This window comes from Camelina sativa, chromosome 3 (genome assembly GCF_000633955.1).
Source record: "Camelina sativa cultivar DH55 chromosome 3, Cs, whole genome shotgun sequence".
NCBI lineage: Eukaryota > Viridiplantae > Streptophyta > Magnoliopsida > Brassicales > Brassicaceae > Camelina > Camelina sativa.
The window spans coordinates 9,475,800-9,499,511 of NC_025687.1; the positions used below are offsets into that span (position 1 = coordinate 9,475,800).

General features: G+C 35.2%; 4 protein-coding genes across 8 annotated transcripts in view; 1 reads left to right on the forward strand and 3 right to left on the reverse strand.

Moving 5' to 3' along the window:
* On the reverse strand, nt 538-3,940 carry LOC104776211 (RNA-binding protein 38-like). 2 transcript variants are annotated; one of them, XM_010500229.2, is made up of 7 exons: nt 3,098-3,940; nt 2,550-2,694; nt 2,280-2,406; nt 1,674-1,716; nt 1,286-1,581; nt 1,049-1,174; nt 538-966 (listed from the first exon to the last, which is right to left on the reverse strand). In XM_010500229.2, the coding sequence occupies exons 1-6, from the start codon at nt 3,302-3,304 to the stop codon at nt 1,171-1,173; spliced, it is 822 nt and encodes a 273-aa protein (XP_010498531.1). In that variant the 5' UTR covers nt 3,305-3,940; the 3' UTR covers nt 538-966; nt 1,049-1,170. The 2 variants fall into 2 exon arrangements, with proteins under 2 accessions (XP_010498531.1, XP_010498532.1); XM_010500230.2 differs by having other exon boundaries at nt 1,269-1,581.
* LOC104776210 lies at nt 4,019-5,372 on the reverse strand. 2 transcript variants are annotated; one of them, XM_019243574.1, is made up of 6 exons: nt 5,273-5,372; nt 5,054-5,143; nt 4,807-4,945; nt 4,570-4,701; nt 4,391-4,481; nt 4,019-4,272 (listed from the first exon to the last, which is right to left on the reverse strand). In XM_019243574.1, exons 2-6 carry the CDS (start codon nt 5,140-5,142, stop codon nt 4,130-4,132), a joined length of 594 nt encoding a protein of 197 aa, XP_019099119.1. In that variant the 5' UTR covers nt 5,143; nt 5,273-5,372; the 3' UTR covers nt 4,019-4,129. The 2 variants fall into 2 exon arrangements, with proteins under 2 accessions (XP_019099119.1, XP_010498529.1); XM_010500227.2 differs by having other exon boundaries at nt 5,255-5,372.
* LOC104776212 (AT-hook motif nuclear-localized protein 27) lies at nt 13,000-14,712 on the forward strand. The gene has a single exon (XM_010500231.1). The coding sequence runs from the start codon at nt 13,540-13,542 to the stop codon at nt 14,485-14,487; it is 948 nt and encodes a 315-aa protein (XP_010498533.1). The 5' UTR covers nt 13,000-13,539; the 3' UTR covers nt 14,488-14,712.
* Nucleotides 18,377-23,712, reverse strand: part of LOC104776213 (AT-rich interactive domain-containing protein 6-like) — a 7,541-nt gene continuing 2,205 nt past the window's right edge. The window contains exons 1-14 of one of the 3 annotated variants that reach the window (XM_010500232.2): nt 22,430-22,626; nt 21,818-22,187; nt 21,559-21,692; nt 21,424-21,463; nt 20,999-21,051; nt 20,860-20,905; nt 20,518-20,610; nt 19,922-20,044; nt 19,787-19,835; nt 19,645-19,708; nt 19,406-19,472; nt 19,236-19,286; nt 18,844-18,936; nt 18,377-18,747 (exon numbers count right to left, since the gene is read on the reverse strand). In XM_010500232.2, the coding sequence (XP_010498534.1) occupies nt 18,652-18,747; nt 18,844-18,936; nt 19,236-19,286; nt 19,406-19,472; nt 19,645-19,708; nt 19,787-19,835; nt 19,922-20,044; nt 20,518-20,610; nt 20,860-20,905; nt 20,999-21,051; nt 21,424-21,463; nt 21,559-21,692; nt 21,818-22,150 (1,242 nt within the window). In that variant the 5' untranslated portion in view covers nt 22,151-22,187; nt 22,430-22,626 and the 3' untranslated portion in view covers nt 18,377-18,651. Of the gene's footprint in view, nt 18,748-18,843; nt 18,937-19,235; nt 19,287-19,405; nt 19,473-19,644; nt 19,709-19,786; nt 19,836-19,921; nt 20,045-20,517; nt 20,611-20,859; nt 20,906-20,998; nt 21,052-21,423; nt 21,464-21,558; nt 21,693-21,817; nt 22,188-22,429; nt 22,627-23,712 lie in introns of those variants that run through there. The other 2 variants (XM_010500233.2, XM_010500234.2) reach the window with 2 other exon arrangements.

Below are 23,712 nucleotides of genomic sequence, written 5' to 3' on the forward strand. Positions count from 1 at the left end.
TTTTTTTTTTTTTTTTTTTGTTCTGTTCTGTTCTGCTGAATAATCAAAGTTTTGGTAGGGGAAAAATGCAAAGGGGATGATGGGGTCCTTTTGCTCGTTACACGTGGCTACCACGTGGGACCCACAAAATAACCGCATTTGGATGTATCACTTGTCACTTCTCCTCACCACGTGCCGTCTTTGTTTTTAGTGTTTTTGGGCTTCTTTCATAAAGCCCCAAATGGCCCACATAAATTTTGTAAACAATGATAACATAAAAGTAGGATTTTAATTTATTTTGTGTTTGAACGTTGATGACAAAAACGAGTCCAAGAAGGATATATATGTATATTACCTTGACTTGACACACACAAAAATTTCGACTCAATCAAAAGTGCTCATGGAGAAATGGAAGAAAACTGGAGATAAAGAAATAGAGGAATCTGAGCAGAAGATGATGGTCATAGACAGAGTAACTTATCAGTCTAGAACTCTGTACAGACATGGAGAAGAGAAGACTCCTCGAGCTAGATACATATATGCACAGACAAGAAGCTAAGTCAACACAATAGACATTCATTCCTTTAGTTACAATGCCGAGGAGTCGGCTTTATAGGACTTCAGAATCTACCTTATAATCTTTCTTTACTAAACACTATATCTCCTATGCCTTGAAAGAGTGTTTAGTGGTAACAAGACTACTTCAGCTACCAAAAGAATCAGATTTTGAATCCACCATTCTATACGCATCTCTGTATGTGTTTATATTTATATATATATACACCAAACTTTATCCTACCGGTTTACCACGACAGGGTTCAACCATTCATATAGTTTATGCCAGAAAGCTTGTAGTGTCTATACACATGATGAGAGGGTTACGTAAACAGAACCACAACCAACCCCTGCAACTTCCATTTTCCTTTTTCCTTCATCCGCCTGCAACCCTTTTTTTTACTTCTTCAGTGAGTACGAACTACTTATGACCTGTAACAGCGGTAAAGTGGTGAGATTGATAACATTTGCAAGTACTGAAACTAAAACTTGCAGCTAATGTACCAAAGCTTACCTCTAGAATGCTAAAAACAAATAATTGCAAAGCTTAAACAGGAAGCCTGCCAATACTCAGAGTAGCTTTTACGTTTTTATCCTTGGTTTTTTCTTTTCCTTTTCAGCAGTCTTCAAGAATTACTAACTGAAATCCAACAAATAACACCGATTTAGTGTATGTAAGCGAGTATCATCTCCAATACAATTTAAACCCAAAAAAATAAATCCAAAAAGCTTATGTTGATCAATTTTTCACCCCGTTGTTTGATCAGAACCACTACTTTGCATATACTGAGGAGTCTGGACAATGATACGTTGTTGTGTTGGAGCTGAAGCTGAAGGATATGGAGATTGAATAGCAGACATAGGTGAAGTGCCACCAAGCTGCAGAACATGACTTCCTGGATGAGAATAACCCTGAACTGCTGTATAACCATGACCACCGGGAATAGTCTGACTCAATTGCCCGTATTGATACCCTGGTGAGTTAACTGCCTCAGGTACTCCATACACCTGAATGTACTGCTGACCCATGTAAGGACCATAAAATCCCTACAACACCATGAAGAGAAGACATAAATTTATAACCAAACAGTTCAAAATCCATAAAGAAAGTAAGGACTGCAGCAGTTTCAGACGCCTACCTGAGATTGTGAGTACATGTAGTCAGGTCCATATGGTGTAACCCTGAGAGAACACAAAATGGAACAACTAATATTAGACACAGATGAGTAAGTTTTTGCTAGACACTCTTTAAGAGCATATATATAAGACGAGTGGCAATTATACATCAATGTTTATACTATAAAGGGAAGTTGCTAAGCTAGGGCCTAGGGGAAATGGCCTAAAGTGTCTACTCCATAATGTCCGTTGGAAAAATTTAGATCATTTCGGCCCTATCAAAGTCGAAAAACATGTCATGACCTTGCCTGTCCAAAAAATAATTGAGTTCGGCCACATATCCTCTGCGATTATATTTTTGTATTCCTGCAAGTTACCAATCACAACATGTCACATCATAGTGCTACACTCAAGACACTAAGTGGTAGAAGATAACTATTCTACGCTTAGCTCGTCGAATATCTAAGTGATTGTCCATGCTGTGATCGGTAAATGCTACTTGACCAAAGTGACTGAACATATTCAACCTTTGTGAGATAGACTACCAATTAGACATTAGAACTGATACGCTTATCATAGTACGTCTGTTATGGCAGATTTACAATAGAACTTCAAATTGCGCAACTCACCCATAAGGGTACACCACTCCTTGTTGGTAGTTATAAGCAGGTGGTTGCTGATGCGGATGGCTTCCAAATAGTGAACCGCGAGGACTCTGCACACTTCCAACATATGGGGGAGCAGGTCTTATCCGTCCTAACCAAACAAAATAAACAATGCAATAAATTAAAGGTTTACACAGTGACAATCCATCGAAAAAAAACTGAATATTTCACCAAAATTATAAAGGTTGAGTAATGAGAAGAAAAGGAATAGATGAATACTGAAGCAAGACTGACCAGGAAAGCTGGGTATCATGGCATATTCCATAGGGATCCTAGGTCTCCCAAGAGAAGCGAGATTACAATTGGCGCGTCTGCCATCTATAATAGGTGTTGGGTCGACACAGGCTCTCCTAGCAGCCTCTGGATCTCGAAAAGTCACCTAAATCCACCATACAAATCATAAACATAGTAGTGAGTCATACTACAATCATGAACATATAAACAAACAGATATCTAAATCAAATGAATGAAAAAGGGAGTCCTATGTTTAGCAAAGATGGCCAGAAGTTTCATCAAAACCAGCATTTTTCGAATTCAACATCTATTTGTTTATTCAAAGAACTAGGAATCCTAAAGTCAAGCAGATCATTTACCAATTACCAAAAGTGTCACTATAGTTATAACTCTCAAACCAACATTTTGGTATCTAATAATCTCTAAGCATACAATTGGACGCAGAGGATGTTGTTCATTAGAAGCAGCCAAGAATAAACCAACTTGAGATATAGAAACATAAAAAGCATGAACAAAAAACTCAAACCAAAAAAAATTAGGATACTCACAAAGCCGTAACCTTTGGATCGACCAGTGTTCTTATCAGTAATAACGACGGCCTCAAGGATATCACCATATTGTTCGAAATGCCGACGAAGAGTCTCACTTTGAGTCTCCCACGCAAGGCCACCAACAAAGACTTTAGTAAAGGTTGTATCACCAAAAGGAGAGTTCAAGTAATGAAACCCAGAGCCAGGAATCGAATGATACGCCATGATTCGAACCAAAAGACAGAAACTTTTTTACAATAGAAGATAACAAAAGACCCTAAAACTAGACCCAGTAAACCCTAGACAAAGTTTTGAGTGGTGGTTAAACCTAAAGATGAAGAAAACAGAACAAATCGAATTTGGAAAAGAGGAGATTCTAGGGTTTACCAGGGTATGCGAAGAGAAGAGGGAGAGAAACAGAAGAAAAGAGAGATCGGACCCCAACGATACCTAATAAAGGATCATACTTGACAAGTAATGATCATGACAGAGAACAAAAAAAAAAAAAAAAAAGAGATAAAATTTCCCGGGAAAAAAAAAACAGAACAATAAAAAAAAACAAAGTTGGGGGAAAAGGGTTTGAAAAACTTTGGAAGATGGGCCACGGAAAGAAGAAGAGAAGAGTCTGTGCCGGGGTTAGGTAGGTACACAAGGATGGGTCGAGACGATTCACAGACGAATTAGAATCATCAAAGCGTTAGGGGAAATGGGAAAAGAGGGTCAGAATTAGAGTGATTTTAGGGATTTAGATTAAAAAAAGGAAGAGTGGGGGAATTTTAACATTGATGGTGATGATGATGAAGAAGTTGGTGATGACGAAGACGATGATGCGTGATTATTTGATTCATGAATTGTTCGAGAGAGAGAGAAATTGTAAAAAAGAGTTTGTTCTTCTTCTTCTTCGCCCCCTCATACTAATGGGTCCCGCTCAAAATCGTATTAATACTAATGTTCGTTTTAATTTAATAATCAACGCTATAACTAAAGGTTAACAGAGAGAATTTGAGAAACAAACATCAGTGTGTAATGAAATTTAACCAATGCGTCTTCTTAACGATCACGATCTCCGTCTTTGATTACAAGATAAGACGGGAGAAACTTGGGAAGAATCAACGCGGCCACTAGACACAAAACTACCAAAACCACCACTGACCAGCTTGAGTAAGGAATGCCTAAGAGCTGTTCTTCACAAACTGTTACCAACGAAAGAAGAGAGTTTACAGATTTCAAAATATGCACTTTCTTTCATTTACTACTACTTCAATGTAGTGAAAATAATTGATGATAGCAAGTGAAAAGAAAGAAGCTTGCCTATGTTGTAAATGACGAAGGATCGTTCTTTGAAATTTGGTATAGCCACGATTCCTTCAGGCTCAACTGTCACCAAAACATACAATCCGTCCTAAATCAGATACGAAAAATGACTCAGGGTTCTTATCTCATGATTGTTTCAAAGTTGTATGAACTGATTTGAAGATGATGACCAATACCTTGTTACTAACTTCTTCAAGACTCTCGGTTTTGAAGATCAGTTTCTCAGTGTTCAGTAATCTCCTCATCTGGTTCAGCTTCAAACCAACCTCACCATTCTTCAGTAGTTGTAGCGTAAATAGAGCCGGTATCTGTTATTACCATCATAACTAAAGATCAGCTTATTCATTCAACAGGAACAAGAAGAAAACTTGGAAACAAAATAAAGCAAGATAACAAAAAAAATTTTAACATACAGAAGCTGGGTACGATATCTTGACTTCATACCAAGAATTTGACTTGAGCCCTTCTAATTTGTAAACTCGAGATCCAGCTTGCAATGGCAGTGTCTCCTTCCATAGTTCCTTGCCAGCATATAAAGTTTTCCCATCAAACCTAAGAGATACATCACCTAATCACATCATTCCCACTGTACAAATAAAGAATCAAAATTGGAGATTTTTGGGGGATAATGTGAGGTTTTTTTCAAGTACACACACTTACTGTGTCTCATGGCTGTAACAAGGAACAAAACTTATGAGGACGATTACACAGATATGCAAGCAGCATCCTCTATCACGTAACTCTAGCATCCTACAAAGTCCAAAGTATCAGCGTCGTATTCTGAAGGTAATCTTACAGTTTGTTATCTCAGAGACGCCACACGAAATTATGTATTAATCAACCGAAACAGAATCGACTTACCCGAGTTCAGAGCCTCACCGGAGATGATAGATTCTCGGTGACCCTTGGATCGACGGCCTGAAAGGAAACACGATTCCAGCGACTTCGGAGCTAGATTTGATTCCACTCGATCGAAAGATGCGATGCTGCGTGAGATTTGGGCCTATTATAATTAATTGAGCTGAAATCACTTTATTGGGCTACATTAAGGCCCAATTTTATACACACTGTAATGTAATTAGCTAGTAGACAAAACAGTAACAACGGATCGTGGCCGTACACGTCAATCTTACGAGAATCGGGTCAGAAACCTTACCACGTGGGCAGATCTCCACGTCGTGATATCTACGTGGCGAGTTCTAAGAATAGTTTTTGTCCTGTCTTTGGTTTTTGGTGTGTAGGGACCTCGACAATATGGGGACCCAAAAGGCTTCGGACACTAACTCAGAAAGTCCAAAAGAGTCAGGTAAACATGTAGGCTCCATTTATAAAACCAAATTGGCAATTTGCCCATGTTGCTTCCCTCCCCTACTTAAATAGTTAAATTTCTCTATTCAATCAAATCACCTTTATAAATTACTGTTATCTTACGTCAATAAATCTCAACTATAGTTTTTTCACAAATAATATTATATATATATATATATATATAGTTTAACTTAACCAACAATATTCTTAAAAACACTTCTATGGTTTGATTGCTTAATACAGTTTATAAGTTCACTTCACATTTGTATTATGTATAATATAAACTAAGAATGTTTGTTCACATTCAAAATCACTAGAGAAACAAAGAAAGAGGCTCTCTCTTGACCTTCTCCACCTTTGGTTCTCCAACTCTGCAAGGACGATATCCTAATTACAAACACCTAATTCCTAGTTGTGATCAGAAAAAACAAACTTTCCATCGATAAGTCTTCGAGTGGCAATAATTGAAGTTGGTTTGGAGTGGTTGGCGAGCTCAACCGTTTTATTGGTTCAATTACAACTACTGATTCAAATTGTGGTTTTCTTCTAACTAGGTTTTATTTTTTTAGCTTTACTATTTCTACCCAGCTGGGCTTCTATAAGTTTTAAATTTATCTAGATTGCGGCTCTGTAAAACCTCATTTGTTTTCTATCTTAGTTTTTAATTAAATGCCTTTTAATTTTGACAAGACACTAGGTTTTGTTTTCTTCTCCGGGCTTTCTAAAAAAATAAACTATTTTAAAAATTGGTGGATGGGGGTGGTGGTAGATCACAAGTCGCCAAAGATGTGAGAATGGGATTGGGCATTATTGAAAAAGTTGACCCGTAATTTCTGATTGATCACAACTGCTTTTGAATTATTTTTATAGAAAAATAATAGTGTGGAGTCTGGAGACCACTAATTATAATTGATTTTTACTAGCTCCTGTTAACTTGTGACCATCATTACGTTGGTTAAAAAATATTATTATACACAAATTAATTTTATAGTAACATAGGTATATTTGGGAAACCAAGTAAGTTCTCCAGATTGATAGGAGCAATATAATACAGATTTCATCCTATTTATTTAGTTGTCGATCAGTCTATAGAGAATAAAAATGTCAAGTCAAAGTCGTAAGAGTTAAATAATCCCTTTTATATACTATTACACACCTTCATATATCGCTTTATAATACATAGAAAAAATCAGTAGAGACTACACCACAAAAACAACTATGAACAGGGATATATATGATCATAGAATTATTGATCCATAGAATAAATTGAAAGAGTTCTAGCTTAGATTAACGGCACTAACACAAACTATTAAACTACATATCATATAGTATATTTAGCTAATATACATCGCTGGAGTAATTCATATCATACAAATGCATGATTGCTAACAAATAAAACTAAAAAGAAAATAATGTAAAAGTTTTCGGAATAAATATAGAAAATAAAATAAGATAGGGGTGTTTTCATCTGAGATGACCATATAGTATTTATTTATTTTGCCAAATTAAAATTTTTTTTTTGTGCCAAACAAATTTATTACATCAATTCACTTGAATAAAGGGAAATTAGTATTTCTTCTTGTACAAAGCAAAGAAGCGGACATGTTAGATTCCGTGCGACAAACCAAAAAGTATGATTTGATTGACAATTTGATATAAAGAGCTCGATTAGACTTGTTGATTGTTTTTATGTAAAGCTTTTTACATCCATAATCAACTGCCAATAAATAAAAATTTCAAGTATAATACTAGTAAACTTGGTCCTGATGATAGTAGTCAGCCAATTGATTTGGTAAGTCTTCCGGAGAAAATATATCCAGATTCGGAGTTAAAAAGTCGTTACAATACCCGTTTTTATTTAGTCCAAAAAAGCCACATATAGTAAATTCTTTTTTTTTTTTTTTTTTTTTTTTNTCTTAAGCATCACAATTTGTTGTCCGGATTATTATTTTTGGGGTTAAAGAGGGCAAGATATCTAATCTCACGACGTTTCCTTCTTTTTATAATCATGCCCGACCTCACAAGACTATTTGGATTATCTTCGAACAAGCAGTATCCTTTTGAGATGTTTACATCGCTGCTGACAACACAAGAAATTATATTTTGATCGATGTGTGTTTGTCCGAATAATTATTACTGATTTATTCCATGTTTGGTGACAATATAAAACTCTACGGATACTAAGAACAAACTTAAGTTATCTCTTATGAGTTATGACACATGTGCGGTAAATTATAGTAAGTTTTAATATTGAATTTCACGTGACAATAACTGGACGTATCGATTCAGTAATACATATATACTCTTTCTATCTGAGCAAAATTAAAGTTTTAGAGCATTTTCTTTGTCCCACAAAAAATTGATGTTTTGAATATTTTTAATAAATTTTTGGACAAAGAAATTAATAATTAATGATATTGTAGAATGTGTATGGAGTGTACTTTTGGACAAAAAAACTGAAACGACCGTATTCCACTGAACGTCACTATTTATTTTTGTCATCAGTAAAAAAATTAGTTACCATTTCATTTTTTCCTCTTCTTAGTAATCCTTTGTCTCTCTCTCTCAAAACAAAAATGAATCATGAAGAAGCTAAAAAAGAAGTAAAGCAAGAAGAAGAAGGCAATTCAAACAATATTCAACAGATTCATAGTGAAGAAGAACAAGAAGCCAAGAACTTTCAACCGCTTCAAAGAGAATCGAGGAGTGTTTATCAGATTCACGATTCCAACTCTAGGGTCATGCGTCCATTTGATTTGAATAAATTATTCTATAAAGATGTAGGAGAGATCCATCCGGAGAAGGAAATCGAAGACACTATATTAGCTATGCTGAAGATTTATTTTCCTAGATTTTATTAGTAATTTTGGTTTGTTTCTAAATTTCTCTCGTCTGTTTCCTACTTCTATGGTTTCTTTTGTTTATTTTACTCCTTTGTTTCTTTGGTTTCCCTTATTTCTCTCCTTCTTGTTATGAACGTGTGTTGAGAAAATATGGTAATCAATTCAGTTTAAACAAAATCCTTTTGTCAACTACTAAAACAAAATCTTACAGTATAAAATAGATCTCGAGATGGATAAGATAATAATTTTTAAAAAAACAACAACTCAATTATCTAAATAATTTAGTACATCTCGAATTAAAATAGGATCACAAGTAATTTGTGAAGGTAAACTAAATTCTTTCTCCAGGATGGATTTCTTCATATGTGGGATTTTATACTTGTTTGATCCTTGGACTTTCATAATTTCTTGCATGCATGATTGCAAAGTCACAAAAATCCGGTTCACCAGATATGGAGGATATTCATCAAACGTAACTTCCACCGCAGAAACAAGTTCTTCAATCGTCTTTGGGCACACCTCGTGTTGTAGTGTCTGAATGGCATTAAAAAATCCAAGATCTAAAATATTCAAGTCGGGTGAGTCAGGTGAGTTTGGCCACCGTTCACGAATTCTTGGAAGAACTTTCCAATGAGAAAATCTTTTATATTTTCTCACTTGATGGAAGTCATGGGCTTTAACTCCAAAGTACCCGCCTCTCGATTTCTACTACGTCTTTGAGCTGGTTGCATTGTAACAAACGGGAAAACTCCTATTTTTCCTGAAAATTTCTCATTTCCATTGCTATCAAATCTTGGACGAGCCATGGCAGCTAAAAACATTACCTTGCCGATGTAGTTTTTACTTTGACATGTACGATATGGCTCTTCTTCACTGGGATGCAAGTAATAGTTTTCTGACCTTTTTGTCATATAAAACCATTTTTCATCGATATGCACAACATTATGCATATCAACAAACTTCGGATGACCGAGCAAAGTAATTCTGTCGAGCATGGAGAGACAAAATTGCAGTCGAGCTCTCATGTTGTTTTCCGTCAAACGTGGCTTGATGGCATTTGAATGTCGTTTAATGAGCCCTCTTTTTAGACATCGCCACAACGTCGTCCGACTAATTTTCAAAGCAGCCGCCAATGACCGTAAAGTTTTCCGTCGATTGAATGGAATATCAACAATTCGATCAAGGTCAAACACAATATTCTTCCCACCACATTTACCCTTTCTCTTATGCGAGACATCAACAACTTCACCATTAGGAATATCTTTAGCCAGCTTCCAAATTCGTTGTACAGTTAGCAACGGTACAGACAGTAAATTAGCAACTTCCCTTGTATGGGTCCTCTTCAATGTTCCATTGTTGCTTCTTTCCAACAAAGCATGGTAAACCTTTAATTTTTCACCATCTGTCATTTCTTTCCTACGAACATGAGCTTCTTGAGGATTTTCTAATATGGTTTCTCTTGTCACAATATTTCAAAAAGAACAAAATATGTTATAAATAAAATCATAATCCTACTAAAATAAATAACATGATTCATGTCTTCAAAATTAAATATCTCCTTAAAGTTACTAAAAACATTAAATACTTTATGACATGTATATAAAAAAAATTGAGTTACGTGACTTTGGCTCCATCCTAATTTTTTTGTTTTTGAGTTAAATAATTGTGGTTCCAAGTTTGAAAATTTTAGTTACTCCAGTTTAGATGTTTAGGAGTTAAAAATTTGTGATAAATGAGGAATATGAAAGGTTCACGTATATGGGTCGAAATGTTTGCATGTCTTTACTTTTTTCTTTTTTTGTTAATTCTTCATTTGAGAAGAAAGTGGGAAAGTAGGAATATGAAAGGTTCAAATATATAGATCGAAATGTTTGTTAATTTTTCACTTGAGAAGAATGTGGAAAAGTGGGAAGGTGGGAAAGTGAAAAAGTATTAGAAAAAGAAATCATGAGATTGTCATAAATAAAACAAAAATCATCAGAAAAATAAATTAATCATATATTTCCTCTGTTTTAATATGTGTGTAAAATCCTAAACTTCAATCTTTCTCAGACAGAGAAAGTATATCATAAATTATTAATTAGAGAAAATCGGGTTCATCCGTCTTAATTAGACTAGTAGCGTCTACGTAAACTTAGGACAGTCGCATGTTTATAGACTTGCATGATGTGCTTACTGCTTAATTTGGCGTGTAGCTCTCGGTAGGGATTAAATTTTATATATGCACTGAACACCTCCCGCTTATTTTCTAAATTTCTCGAATGATGGCACACATTTCGTTTTCAATTCAGATATGAGATAATAATAAAATACAAATTGGACCAGCTTATATTTTTCCATAGTTGAAATACGCAAACAAAAGTTCACGTACGTTTTTTTGCTTTTGAGATAACTAGAAATACGGGCAAAAGAAGCGAAAGTAAGTTAGATAGATTCGGGAGGAGGAGTACTGTGATTGGATAAGGTATTGACCAAGTACCGATGATTCCGACCACCTCCACGTGGTCACGCAGCTTGCCTTTCACTTTCATGCTCTGACATTTTGACCGCACGTGATTTTTGTCCGTGCACGTGCGAACCAAGCTAACGTGTGCGGTTCAAGTACATTGCACCGAGCCCTGACTCGCCAGGTTGCGCCGATGAAAACGACGGTCCGCGGGTCCCGCATGCCATGAAGATGGACGGTTTGATCCGATCCGTTTCCTACTTTCCTACTGAGGATCGGGTCCCACACATGGTTCAGGCCACATGCCTCCACGTTGAAGGAGCTTAGGTGTTACTATATGGGTGCAGTTAAAAACTATGACAACCAGTCACGGTCCGATGTGAGGTCATGCATTAATGGGTCGGATCGAGTTAATTAGCCAGTTCAATACATTAATATGCAATAATTTGGATGGGTTGATGCAATTGGTAAGTGTTTTAGGGATTATCCAATATTTTGTAAAAATTAAAACTACGAAAGACGATATTCATTTTTATATAATTAAAAACGTATAATGATTTCTATATATATAAAAAGATCTGTGTCAAAGTGGGTTTTTCTGATTTTTTGTATGTTGTTATATTCATGTTAGAGAAAGTGTGGATCAGATTAGAGTACTTATCAGTTATTTTTGGAAATGCTAATACTCCTCCTATCATCTAATTTGACATTGTGATCATTATTAACTAGTCTTTCACATTAATGGATCATTTAACTTTCTCCAAACGTATCATTAGAAAGGGTCCACTCCGTCTTACGATATTAAAAGGAATGAATATATAGATCTCATTATGATAAAAGGGACATTATCTAGATTGATTGTGCTTTGTTATGCGGCTTATGCTCTGTTCCATGACAATAAAAGTGGATATAAATAAATATCAGATGTAACAAGTGGGAAACTTTAGAAAGAACATCGATTCTTTGATATCTAATTAGCTCGGGTTCAAGCTCAACTATAGATAGTTTAGTAATAGCAAACAAACAAACACACACACAACTAAATTGGCTGGAGTTGGAAATAAATTAATAATTAATAATCAATCAATAAAGCAAAGGTTAATCAATAATTGTTCTGCAACGCTTAAAAGTGACTAATCCTCTCTTTTTTATTACTAAAGATTGTTCCTATCCGTTTGTTTTAGTGAAGAACGTGAGTTCGTCTTTATTGTAGTATATTTGCTAACCATATACGTACAATACTCTAAGATAAGGACCCGTTTTTACTAATTATGTTTTGTTATTTAATTCAAATCTCCATTTACAAGATTAGTTGAGGAAAGTATATATATATAAACTATCTGAATATGTATATATAATAAAGTTTTTCGTTTTGTTTATAGAACTCACTAGAGCCCTAGTAAGGATGATGCAAATTATTACTAAATTTTAGAATAAAAGAAGCTTGAGTACATTAAAATTAAAGAGAAGACGAAATAGTATTTGTCAGTTTCCTCTATACGAAAAACGTTTTAGTGACTAAGAACATAAAAAATTCAGTAGCATGATCAGTAATATTTAGTAGATAATTTTCGTTTAAACATAACTTTCACGCGCTTTAAAGGGGATGTTGGATTTATATATATCTTTGTACCCAACCAACTTCTACTTGAAATTTTTTCAACATGATACGTTTTCGTTTTTTTTTAACTAACAATACGTTTTCGTTTTTTTTTAACTAACAATACGTTTTGATTATCTTTTGATTCTCTTCTAAATAATTTCCCACAAAATTAAAAACTTATTCTAAAAAATTTCATTCTTTTAGTATATCCGATTGGAGCCAAAGAAAACCTGTGACGAACCCCTAGTTTTGTTTGGGATCTTATGTAAGGATAACCACTTACACACAAACTTTTTTGTCGGCTTGTGCGAATATGTATTAATAAACTTCAAAAAAAAACATGAGTATTATTCGTAATAATAATTGTTATTATGATTAAATTAATTGATATTATAATAAAAGGGGACTGTTTCTCCGCTAAATTCTCGGTGTATGTCTTTGCTTTTACTTTCCTCGTTCAAGGAGAGGACCAACAATTTATTGCAGAGTCGCACATGAATCTCAAGCTTCTCTCTCCTTTTTTTCTCCAGAGCACATCAGAGTCACTAAATTACGACTCGTATGCAAGAAGAAACTGCTTCTTCCTCTTGCCCTAAATCAACTAGGGTTTCCTCTTACCTTTCCTGAGACTTCTAAAAGAGATCATTTAACATAAGTCACCTTTATTTCTTTTTTTCTTTCTTCATCTTTTGCTTAGTCTTTAGTTTAGTTCTGTTCTTGGTCTGTTTCTATAGTTTTGTCGGCTAGCGTAACCGATCACACCTTAATGCTTTCTCTATTAGTTCCTCAAAATCCTGAGTTTTGACTTCTCGATCTGAGTTTTTCTTGTTTCTCTCTTCACCTCCGCAATATATGAGCGAGAAGGATCAAGAATCAAGAATCAAGAAATTGATTTGAGCTGGCGAATAAGCAGTGGTGGGAGCGGGAATTAGTAGATGCGCCGGCGATGGAAGGAGGTTACGAGCAAGGCGGTGGAGCTTCTAGATACTTTCATAACCTCTTCAGACCGGAGATTCACCACCAGCACCTTCAACCGCAGGGTGGAATCAATCTTATTGACCAGCATCATCATCAGCATCAGCAGCAACAACAACAACAACAACAGCAACCGTCGGATGATTCAAGAGAATCTGAACACTCAAACAAGGATCATCATCAACAGGGTCGACCCGATTCAGACCCGAATACATCAAGCTCAACACCCGGGAAACGTCCACGTGGACGTCCGCCAGGATCTAAGAACAAAGCAAAGCCACCGATCATAGTAACCCGTGACAGCCCCAACGCGCTTAGATCTCACGTCCTTGAAGTATCTCCCGGAGCTGATATAGTTGAGAGTGTTTCCACTTACGCTAGGCGGAGAGGGAGAGGCGTCTCCGTTTTAGGAGGGAACGGCACCGTTTCTAACGTCACTCTCCGTCAGCCAGTCACTCCCGGAAACGGTGGTGGTGTGTCCGGAGGAGGAGGAGGAGGAGTTGTGACTTTACATGGAAGATTTGAGATTCTTTCACTAACGGGGACTGTTTTGCCACCTCCTGCGCCGCCTGGTGCAGGTGGTTTGTCAATATTTCTAGCCGGTGGGCAAGGTCAGGTTGTTGGAGGAAGCGTGGTGGCTCCGCTTATTACATCAGCTCCAGTTATACTAATGGCTGCTTCGTTCTCAAATGCGGTTTTCGAGAGACTACCAATGGAAGAGGAAGAAGAAGAAGGTGCTGGTGCTGGCGGAGGGGGAGGAGGAGGACCACCGCAGATGCAGCAAGCTCCCTCAGCATCGCCTCCGTCAGGCGTGACCGGTCAGGGACAGTTAGGAGGTAATGTGGGTGGTTATGGGTTTTCTGGTGATCCTCATTTGCTTGGATGGGGAGCTGGAACACCTTCAAGACCACCTTTTTAATCGAATTTTAAATGTTCCGGAAATTTATGTGTTTTTATCATCTTGTGGAGTCGTCTTTCTCTTTTGGGATCTTTGGTGTTTAATGTTTAGCAGCTGATATGCATATTTGATTTCTCCTATTTTTCTTTTCTTCTCATCTTTTATAGATGTTATAGAAATGCATATTTTTGTTGCTCGTGCTGTTAGTAAAACTTCTCCATATCATGTATGCCTTTCTTTTATTCATTGCTAGGGTTTCGTGCTGCAGTATACCTTATTAGTGTTATTATAATTAGCTCGATTTGATAGATGTATAGGTCTATTTATTAATGAGTTCATTATTCCTTTTAAGTTTTTTTTGAGCTTCACGACTTATTCTTGATGATGAAGTATATCTGTGGGTACATCTCGGAAGTTGCAATATCTATATAAGTTTATTCTACATTACGTTTCAAAATCATAGTCTAATATAATATAACGCCTTAGGACGCAAATATTTTTCATAACATTCATTAATTATAACTTTTGTTCACAAATTCAATAGTTCAATGTAATATATAGCTATGAGGTCAAAACTTTAAACTTAGTGTACATATTGATTAAAATGTTTAGTGCATTTACCTAAATTTTGTAGTTATATATTCGTATAGCATCTTTTAAACCGCATAAACCGTTAAAGATCTCAACTTCAGTGTAATATTTATCTATAAATGTTAGGAATTAGCCCACATATTGATCGAAACGTAGTGTATCTAAATGGTGTAGTTAATCATTTAACTGTTTATAACGTATACTTTAGCCGTTTGAACATTTAAATTCGATTGACTATGTGTAAATAGCTATCTGAAATCGTTAAGGGACATGACCGTCTAAGCGAACTCTCACCTTGTCTTACTATCTAGGAGAAGAAAATCACGGCAATTAGAAATATTTAGCGTTTAGAGAGTTGTCTAAACTGTGTTTTACAAATACGACATGCATGTATACTTGGAGGTAATGGCCATGCCAATATGTTTTTCATTCGACCACAAAAGTTACTTGCATTCCCTACATAAAATACATGCATCAATGCTTCAGTTAGCTAGACCGGTCCGATCTTTTCTATAAGAGAGTTGTAAAATGTAACCTAACAACACCTGATGATCACAAGTAGCTTTAAGCAAAAATTTTGTAGGTCACATATATACTGTTCATGTTACAAACGTAGTTTTTGTTTAAGATTTCGAACCTCTTGATTTTGGCTGGTATATGAAGAATCTATCTCTCAAGCAACAGTTCAGATAGATTTATGGTTTTGTACCGGTTTATGTATTCTCATTTTCGTGTTCTTCCACTACAAAACGTGGTTCTTCATATATATTGATAGAAAAACTAGAAAGTGAAATAATTTTGGAACAAGGACATGAAAAGTGCAAATTGTCTAACTAGAGATAAAAATATTTAGTAATGAAGCATGCAAATCTATATTATTCTGCTAAAATCTAATGATATTCGTTAATTAGAATGGAATCATCATCGTACATTCCACTGTAAAATATATAAACAAATTCATAGAAACATATTCTTTTGCAATTATGCAAAAAAAATTGGGTAAAATATTAGTTCTTTTATTTTTCATAGCTATTCATCTTTATTCCATTTATTGAGCCATATAATATTGCTTGGGGGNTCATTTTCGTGTTCTTCCACTACAAAACGTGTTTTTCATATATATATATATATTGCTAGAAAAAAAATGAAATAATTTTGGAATAAGGACATGAAAAGTGCAAATTGTCTAGTAATGAAGCATGCAAATCTATATTCTGCTAAAATCTAATGATATTCGTTAATTAGAATGGAATCATCATCGTACATTCCACTAAAAATTATATAAACAAATTCATAGAAACATATTCTTTTGCAATTATGCAAAAAAAATTGGGTAAAATATTATTTTATTTTTCATAGCTCATTCATCTTTATACCATTTATTCAGGCATATAATATTGCTTTGGGGGGGGGGGTTAGCAAAGGTATTGGACCCATTGGTTAATAAAGACAACCGTTACAGCATAGAAGTAACATGAAGTAAATGTTATTTCACGTACGTCGTCGGTTACATACAAATTAGTGAACTTGAAACATGGGAAGACTAACAAACAATGGACATGAATCATTTGTAGTGTCAGTTAAGTAAGACTCTCTGCCGCAACATAACAAAATTTGGGTTTTGATTACCAAGATATGTGAAAAAGAGGAATGTTCCAATTCCCTAGGGACAAATTTATTAGCTAGGAACAAAAAGGAAAGCTTAAGCAAATTAGTAATATAACTTCTTTAATTTTTTTTACGAGATAGTTTAAATGTAATTTCAAGAATTTTTTTTAAAACCCAATAAAACGAAATATAAAAAGTTAACCAATACATCAATACAAGAAATTTTTTTAAAACCCAACTCTCTTTTAATTTTGATTTATGAATTTGATTTTTAGAAACACAAAAAGACATCAAAACTTTCTACACCATCTTAAAATTCTTTTCCAAATTCAAATATTTCACGGGTGAAACGTATTTTACAGAAAAGAAACGCAAATTTGAATAAACGAAAAAACTTTACTTACATATTTTGTTTTATACAAACGAATATTAAATCTCAAATAATAATTTTACTCATAATATTTTATTTAAATTGATTTATTCCGCATATAGCGCGGGTTAGTACCTAGTAATGTAAAATGAATGTTTAATTTTGTTGGCAACTAACCGTCATGGAACAAATTGCAGATTAATTCACAAACTACAGTTCTTAGTAAACTAGTGTACGTAGTTAATAAAAATAACTATTATAGTTATCAGATGTTTTTTCCAGTAAAAATTGTTTTATCTTTGCCTAAATAAGTAAGATGAAACATCAAGACATATTTTTGTAATTTCATATGCCTTTTTTTTTTTTGGGGGGGGCTTGGAGCATGTAGAGAGAAAAAGCATCGTAGTTGTAGACATTATCAAATTCCCATGCGGTCATGTCATGTGCCTTACATGCAATTGAGCTACACCAAGTTGAGAATTAGCATAATAACGAACTTTAATCACTCTGAACTTTTTCAAGACACACACACATACACAGAGACAGAGGGTGTGAATGGTTGCAGCGGTTGGGGCGGACAAATCCATCTGCGAATCAGACCGCTTTTTATTTACCATTCATCATGTGTAGTCCATAGTGGTGCGGTCTACAAAAAACAGAAACAAAACCGCAGCGGACTAACTGCGGACCGTTTTTCTTTACAAATAGAGTTAGACTGCTGTGGTCTATTGTCCACACTTAGAACTGGGCGGTCTGGTCCGCAGACGGATTTGTCCGCCCCGACCGCAGTTACCATTCAGACCCAGAATTACTAATATTTAAGTAGTGAATAAAATATGTATTATATATGTAATCAACTAATCATGTTATTTTATCTGTAAGATGAACATTGTTTAGACCAAACCAATATATTTTTGTCTAAATGCCCCCTTGAATTGGAAGGCATTCTCATAAACCCGTGCCTGCACCTGCAGTATTTTCGTGATGTCTAACATTAGACTGGACTTCACAATTTTGAACCTTAAAAATTCGTCATGATACAGATATTAAAAACAATTCATCCACTTTATTCTTATAATCTTAATCATATGTTCCCGAAAGAACAATCATTAGCTTTTAGATTTATGGAATTGTCAATCAGTTTTTGTTGTTGTTATTGTTATCCCTTTAATAATACTGTATGCACCACCCAAAATTGCATACTTTCACTTTTTGAATACAAATCATCTCAAGAAACTTTTTGAAAAAGAAAAAAATGAAAAGCATGAGAATCTAGAAATATATTAGAACTAGTAGATGGGATAGGTAAAATCTATCCATACAAATATAAACACATAGATGAAAAAAAGCATATCACTCCAATTTGGGATCAAAATCATCACTGTTGGCTGCATCCTAAATGGCGTTAAACTCAAGATATGGAGCAGCATCTCCTACTAATCTCAACTTTTACAAAACAGAAATCTTACAGTAACATCAGATGTTTGTTTGCATGTTCCTAAATTCAGTATTGAGACACAAATCACAGTTACAAAACTGCTTCAGTCGCCTAACAATGTGGTTCTGAAACATGTGAATTCCTAAAATACACTAAGAACAACTGCCGAGCTTACTCATCACTGCTCAAACGGAGCTCGTATGAACAACCGTCCGTGCATGCTCATGACTGCAGATGTCTTAAGCGGATCGATCCTTGCTGATAAGTCGACAATCTGGTGAAATCATACCACAATGACAGGACGCTTCTCAGTTTTGATACACAGGTCTCTCTTAATCGAAACATCTTGGAATATATAACAAACTTTTACCTTTTTGAAGGGTGTTATGCCCCAAGGATTGTCAAGCTGCTCTGGCTCGCCTGTTATCACCACCTTTCCCACGGGATCTGATTGAATTCGAACCTGGGAAACGACAACTTATGTTCAAGAATTGGAAACTTATAATGATTTACCAGTAAATACTTATTGCCGACGAAACTGTGTACTGAGATTATGAAACCAACGGTAAAAACTGCGAACTATCTCTGCTGCTTCATATTAATATCGTAGGAAAATACAGTCAAAACAGAACTGCTTCGGTAACCTAACAAATATCTTTGTGCTTACTGTGTATTGCCACAGTACTATGCATTCATACAAAATTCAAAGACAAAGACTTTTCAAGTAGCTTTACAGAGACAGGGTTGCAAAAAATTGCTCACCTCTTTGCGAAGAAGTCCAGGTACCAAGGCAAATATCTCAAAGCAATCCTTCTGTGAATTCATGAATAAAAAAAAAAAATACACAGATTTGGTAAGAATTCCTATTGGAAACAAACATCTAGTTAGCAAATTTTTGGCGTTTCCTTAGCCGTTGGCAGAAGTTTACTCACAGTTTCTTTGACATTTATCTTCACCCAATCTGCAAGGGGTCCAACATCAACAACCTCAGCAACCGACCTATCACGACAAAAAAGAAACCTTAATGTCAATATACCGTAATATATTCAGGTTGAAGAAAATGTTCTCTTTTCATTCCACTACTGTACAGAGCAATTGAACGAAGAAACAAAAAATTGATATAACTATCTAAGACTTGCAAATACGCAGGAGAGAATTAGCTTTCCGTAACTGTTTGTCAGCTTCATTCGAAACAACAAGGTCCATGCTAGTTAGTGTTTTGTGTTTCTCCATTCCTGAAGAATTCGTTTAAAACAAAATGTTAAGCTACCCCGATTTACAAAAATAGCAAACGCCTTGAGAAATCTCTTTACCAATGCTTTTGAGTTTCTTATGCTTTGGGGTCGAGTTTAAGCCCTTATCCTGAAACAATAGGAGAACATCATCCTGGTTCAGGACAAAAATCTGCATAATGGAATCACAATGTGCAGTAAGGTTTGAAGTGAAACCTTAACAGTAGGCGCAGTAAACTCTCCAGATCCACCAAGGCGCTGTGCATGCCAACCTTGCATAGCACGAGCTGCAGAATCTCTTCTTGCCCTGCCTGATCCAGAACCATGATAGCTACTTGCCTACATCAAATTCCTTATATCAGGGGAGAAAAAAAACATGGAGAAGGGAAATAAGTGAGGCGCATGAACTTTCATTTAGGATCTCTGGAACTCATATGGTAATTTACAGGGGCTATGCACATGGATTTCATATGGCTTTTCATATTAGACACAAAAAGGCTACAGCTTTTATTCAGTCAGATCGCAGATAGTAGAGTTTAACAGGTTTAGCTGGTATTGCACATTCTAGAACTCCTTTCTACATTAAATAAATGCTGAAAATGACTCTTAAGCTCCCATTCCCTCAGTGTCAACAATATTTATACGTATAATACCCCTTCCCACAGTAGATTAACAAGTAGATAGTTTTCTTAAAGTTTCATGCTGCTAGATCGAGTTGATATCTTCATCCGAACTTTCCATATCAACCCAATTTTTCTTAAATTCAATAGTATCCAAAAGCATAAAAGCCACATTTTTAAGTGAAATTTTACCTCTTTTTCGCTGTTGGACGACAGAATCAATGTTGGACCAGGAAGGTTAAGCTCACCATTTTTCCTTAAATACTTTTCATACTCCAAAAGTGCCTGCAATTGAAGAATAGATAATAATCATAATGTACCTATATATGTTAAGATATAAATAAAAGAATCACTGCATTCAAAGTGTCAAAAGAACTGGTTCAAAATAAACTGCCATTCCTAGGCAAGACAAAACACCAAACTAACTATTATAACACACCATACCAAAAAGAAGCACAAGGTGAAAATAGTCTGAAGTGGATAAGTAAACAGAGACAGGATAAAATATATGATACTTATGCATAATAAACTCACCTTCTCATAGAAAACACGGAATGTGTAGGAGACTGTTGTGCATGTCCTGAAAAAAAGATCGTTTAACCAAATGTGGAAAAAGATAAGCATCAAAATCGGCAAAGACTAATGGAGAGTCTAAGGGAAACATCAGCCATACTTGGGAGGATGGAAGGATTCTCCAACTTGTCGCCACAGCTTAGATGTGGTGACCTACATTACCATGACAAAAAGAATTTTGAAGACCATAAGAAAAATTCCAGGAAGATTCAGAAAAACATTGGATATATAATACCAACAACAATAAAATAAATCAGTTTCCCAACAACATGTCAAACATTCTTTAAATATTACCTGCATAATTAATTCCCTTAAAGTTAAAACAAAATCTCATCTCTGGAAAGTCAGATGGTTATATACTCTTATCATCAGTTCACTTACCGATTTAATATTAGTACCATATACAGTTCATATGTAATCCACAGCCCAAGAAAATAGAATGTAGGTGAACATCATACAAGCCAACTTAAATGAACTAGAAAGTTTAACTGACGAACTAAAAATGATATGGTTTGGGATAGTTACCACTTCATAGCCACCTAACTTAGTGACTGCTCGAAATAGCCTACATAGCATAATAAAACATGCAAAAGTCAGGCACTGATGAACGAGCTATATGTGTTCATTTACAAACAAAAGCAATAATTTCAAACAACTCACTTGAGGGTGTTGAGAGGTTGTCCATAAAACTTAGGAGCTTTAAAATCCAGGAAATGCTCTTTGTGAAAGGTCTCCAATTCTCTTAGAAACATCAATTGTTCTTGTGGTGTCCCTGCCTCATCAGTTCCCAGTGCCTGTAGAGAAAAGATGAACTAGTAAGAGAATAATCACCATAAGAATATTTCACCAGAAAGCTCCTTTCTTTCAATAACAAAAAGGTGGCATTAAATCCTGAGAATACACTAATATAGTTTATTACCTCAGAATCACTCAGCAGCCAAGACTTGCGCTTTTTGGCATTCTCATCTTCAGTCTTAGGAGGACTCAACATGTGCATCTTACGAGTCTTCCTTTCAGAGCGGTCAACAACTCCAACATCACCATTCACCCCATGACCATTAACCTGACCACCTCCATTAGCCAAATGAGCATCACTCTCCAGAGGAACCCCGAGAAGAAGGGGCTGGGGGGTTTCACTAGGGTTTTGATAGTTTCCTGTCTCCAAAGGGTCTTCCTCTATATATTGGGTGTCAACAAGGTCAGCTTCCTCACCAAAATACGCATCTTGCTCGTGCATTTCGGTATCCGCCATCTTAAAAAGCTTCGATTTTTTTATTTTTATTTTTGTTCTGGAGTAGTCAGGTCACAGCGAGACAAGCGTCATAAAATCGAATACAAAATCATGAAGATAAAAACACTGTAAATGACTATTGGCGATTCAGGATAAAACCAAAAAAAAGTACAAATATTTCTCCGCCGCATGGAAACCATAGGCTTCACAGACTCGAGACTAATCAAACCAAGCTGATAAAAACCCGAAAAGCTTCCAGAAAATAAGGAGAGCCGCATAAAAATAAAAAAAGTTGCTTGCCTGTTCTGAAGCGACGGCGAAACGGGATGAGAACGCAAAAACCTCCGGCGGCGGCGCGCTAGGGTTTACTGGCGGAGGAATTGAAAGCAATAGGAAGAAGAAGATACAGGGTAGAGAGAAGCAGCAGCAGGGAGAGAGAGAGAGAGAGAGAGAGAGAGAGAGAGAGAAGGGACAGAATTTGAAAGAGGAGAAAAAAGAAAAAAATCTTATGTCAATGGTTAAAAGATGAGAGAGAGAGAGAGAGAGAGAGATGGATGTGATTAAACTCGAAACTGCTGAGCGACACAGAGACTTCGCCAGAACTTTTATTTTTTTATTTACTTTTTACACCAAAAAAAAAGTAAACACTAAAGATTTGTTTCTTTTTGTATTTATTATTGTTTTCAGATTTTGTTAATTATTTTTGGAAAATTTTGATTAAAAAAAAAAAAAGAGATCTTGTTCCTTTATATTGTTGTTGGGACAGCTATATAAACTCTATAAGTAAATAACGACGAAAAAATTTATGTTAGATTCTGGCTGCAATGATTGACACACGTACAGTATATAGAGAATTATGTTAGGACTAATCCATTTTAAAAATTGTTATGCACATTTTTTTCAAAAAGTGGAACTAACTCTTCTTTCATATGCTTTGGACAAAAATGTATTAAATTTAAAACACATATGGGTTGAGTAAGAAGAAGAAGAAGAAGTTGGGTGTTTGGTGGTGACTGAGTTTCAACGATTATTAATAAACCGGTGGTTTAGGTTCAGATGATTGGAATTAGTAATTAGATTGAGTGATGTATGATGTTGGGATATGATTTCATGATTTAGAGTTAAAATGTGAAAACAACATCTTAAGTGAAAGGATGTAAACAATACTTTTTACAAGGTACACATATACTATAGATTTAGACATTGATGATTTGATGTAAGATAAATATATTTTGACATCGTAGTTACGTAAAACAAATTCAAAACACGTAGAAATTGTATTAAATACATGTTATAGTATCCAAAACATTTGATCTTTTGATTGTCAGTTAACAGTATTCGAACATTGTAAACACGTAAAAGCTTCCAAAAACACGTAATATATATCAAGTTTTATCAAAATCTTTCTGAAATTTAAAAATTTATTTGTTTCTTTTCTAAAACTTGTAATTCTTATCAAAAAAAATTTTAATACGTTTGATTATATCATGAGATGAATTTTTTTGTCGACAACTTGATATTACTATATGTTTAATATCTATGATCTAATAGTAATTTTTTAAAATTTTACTTGCCAAGTTTAT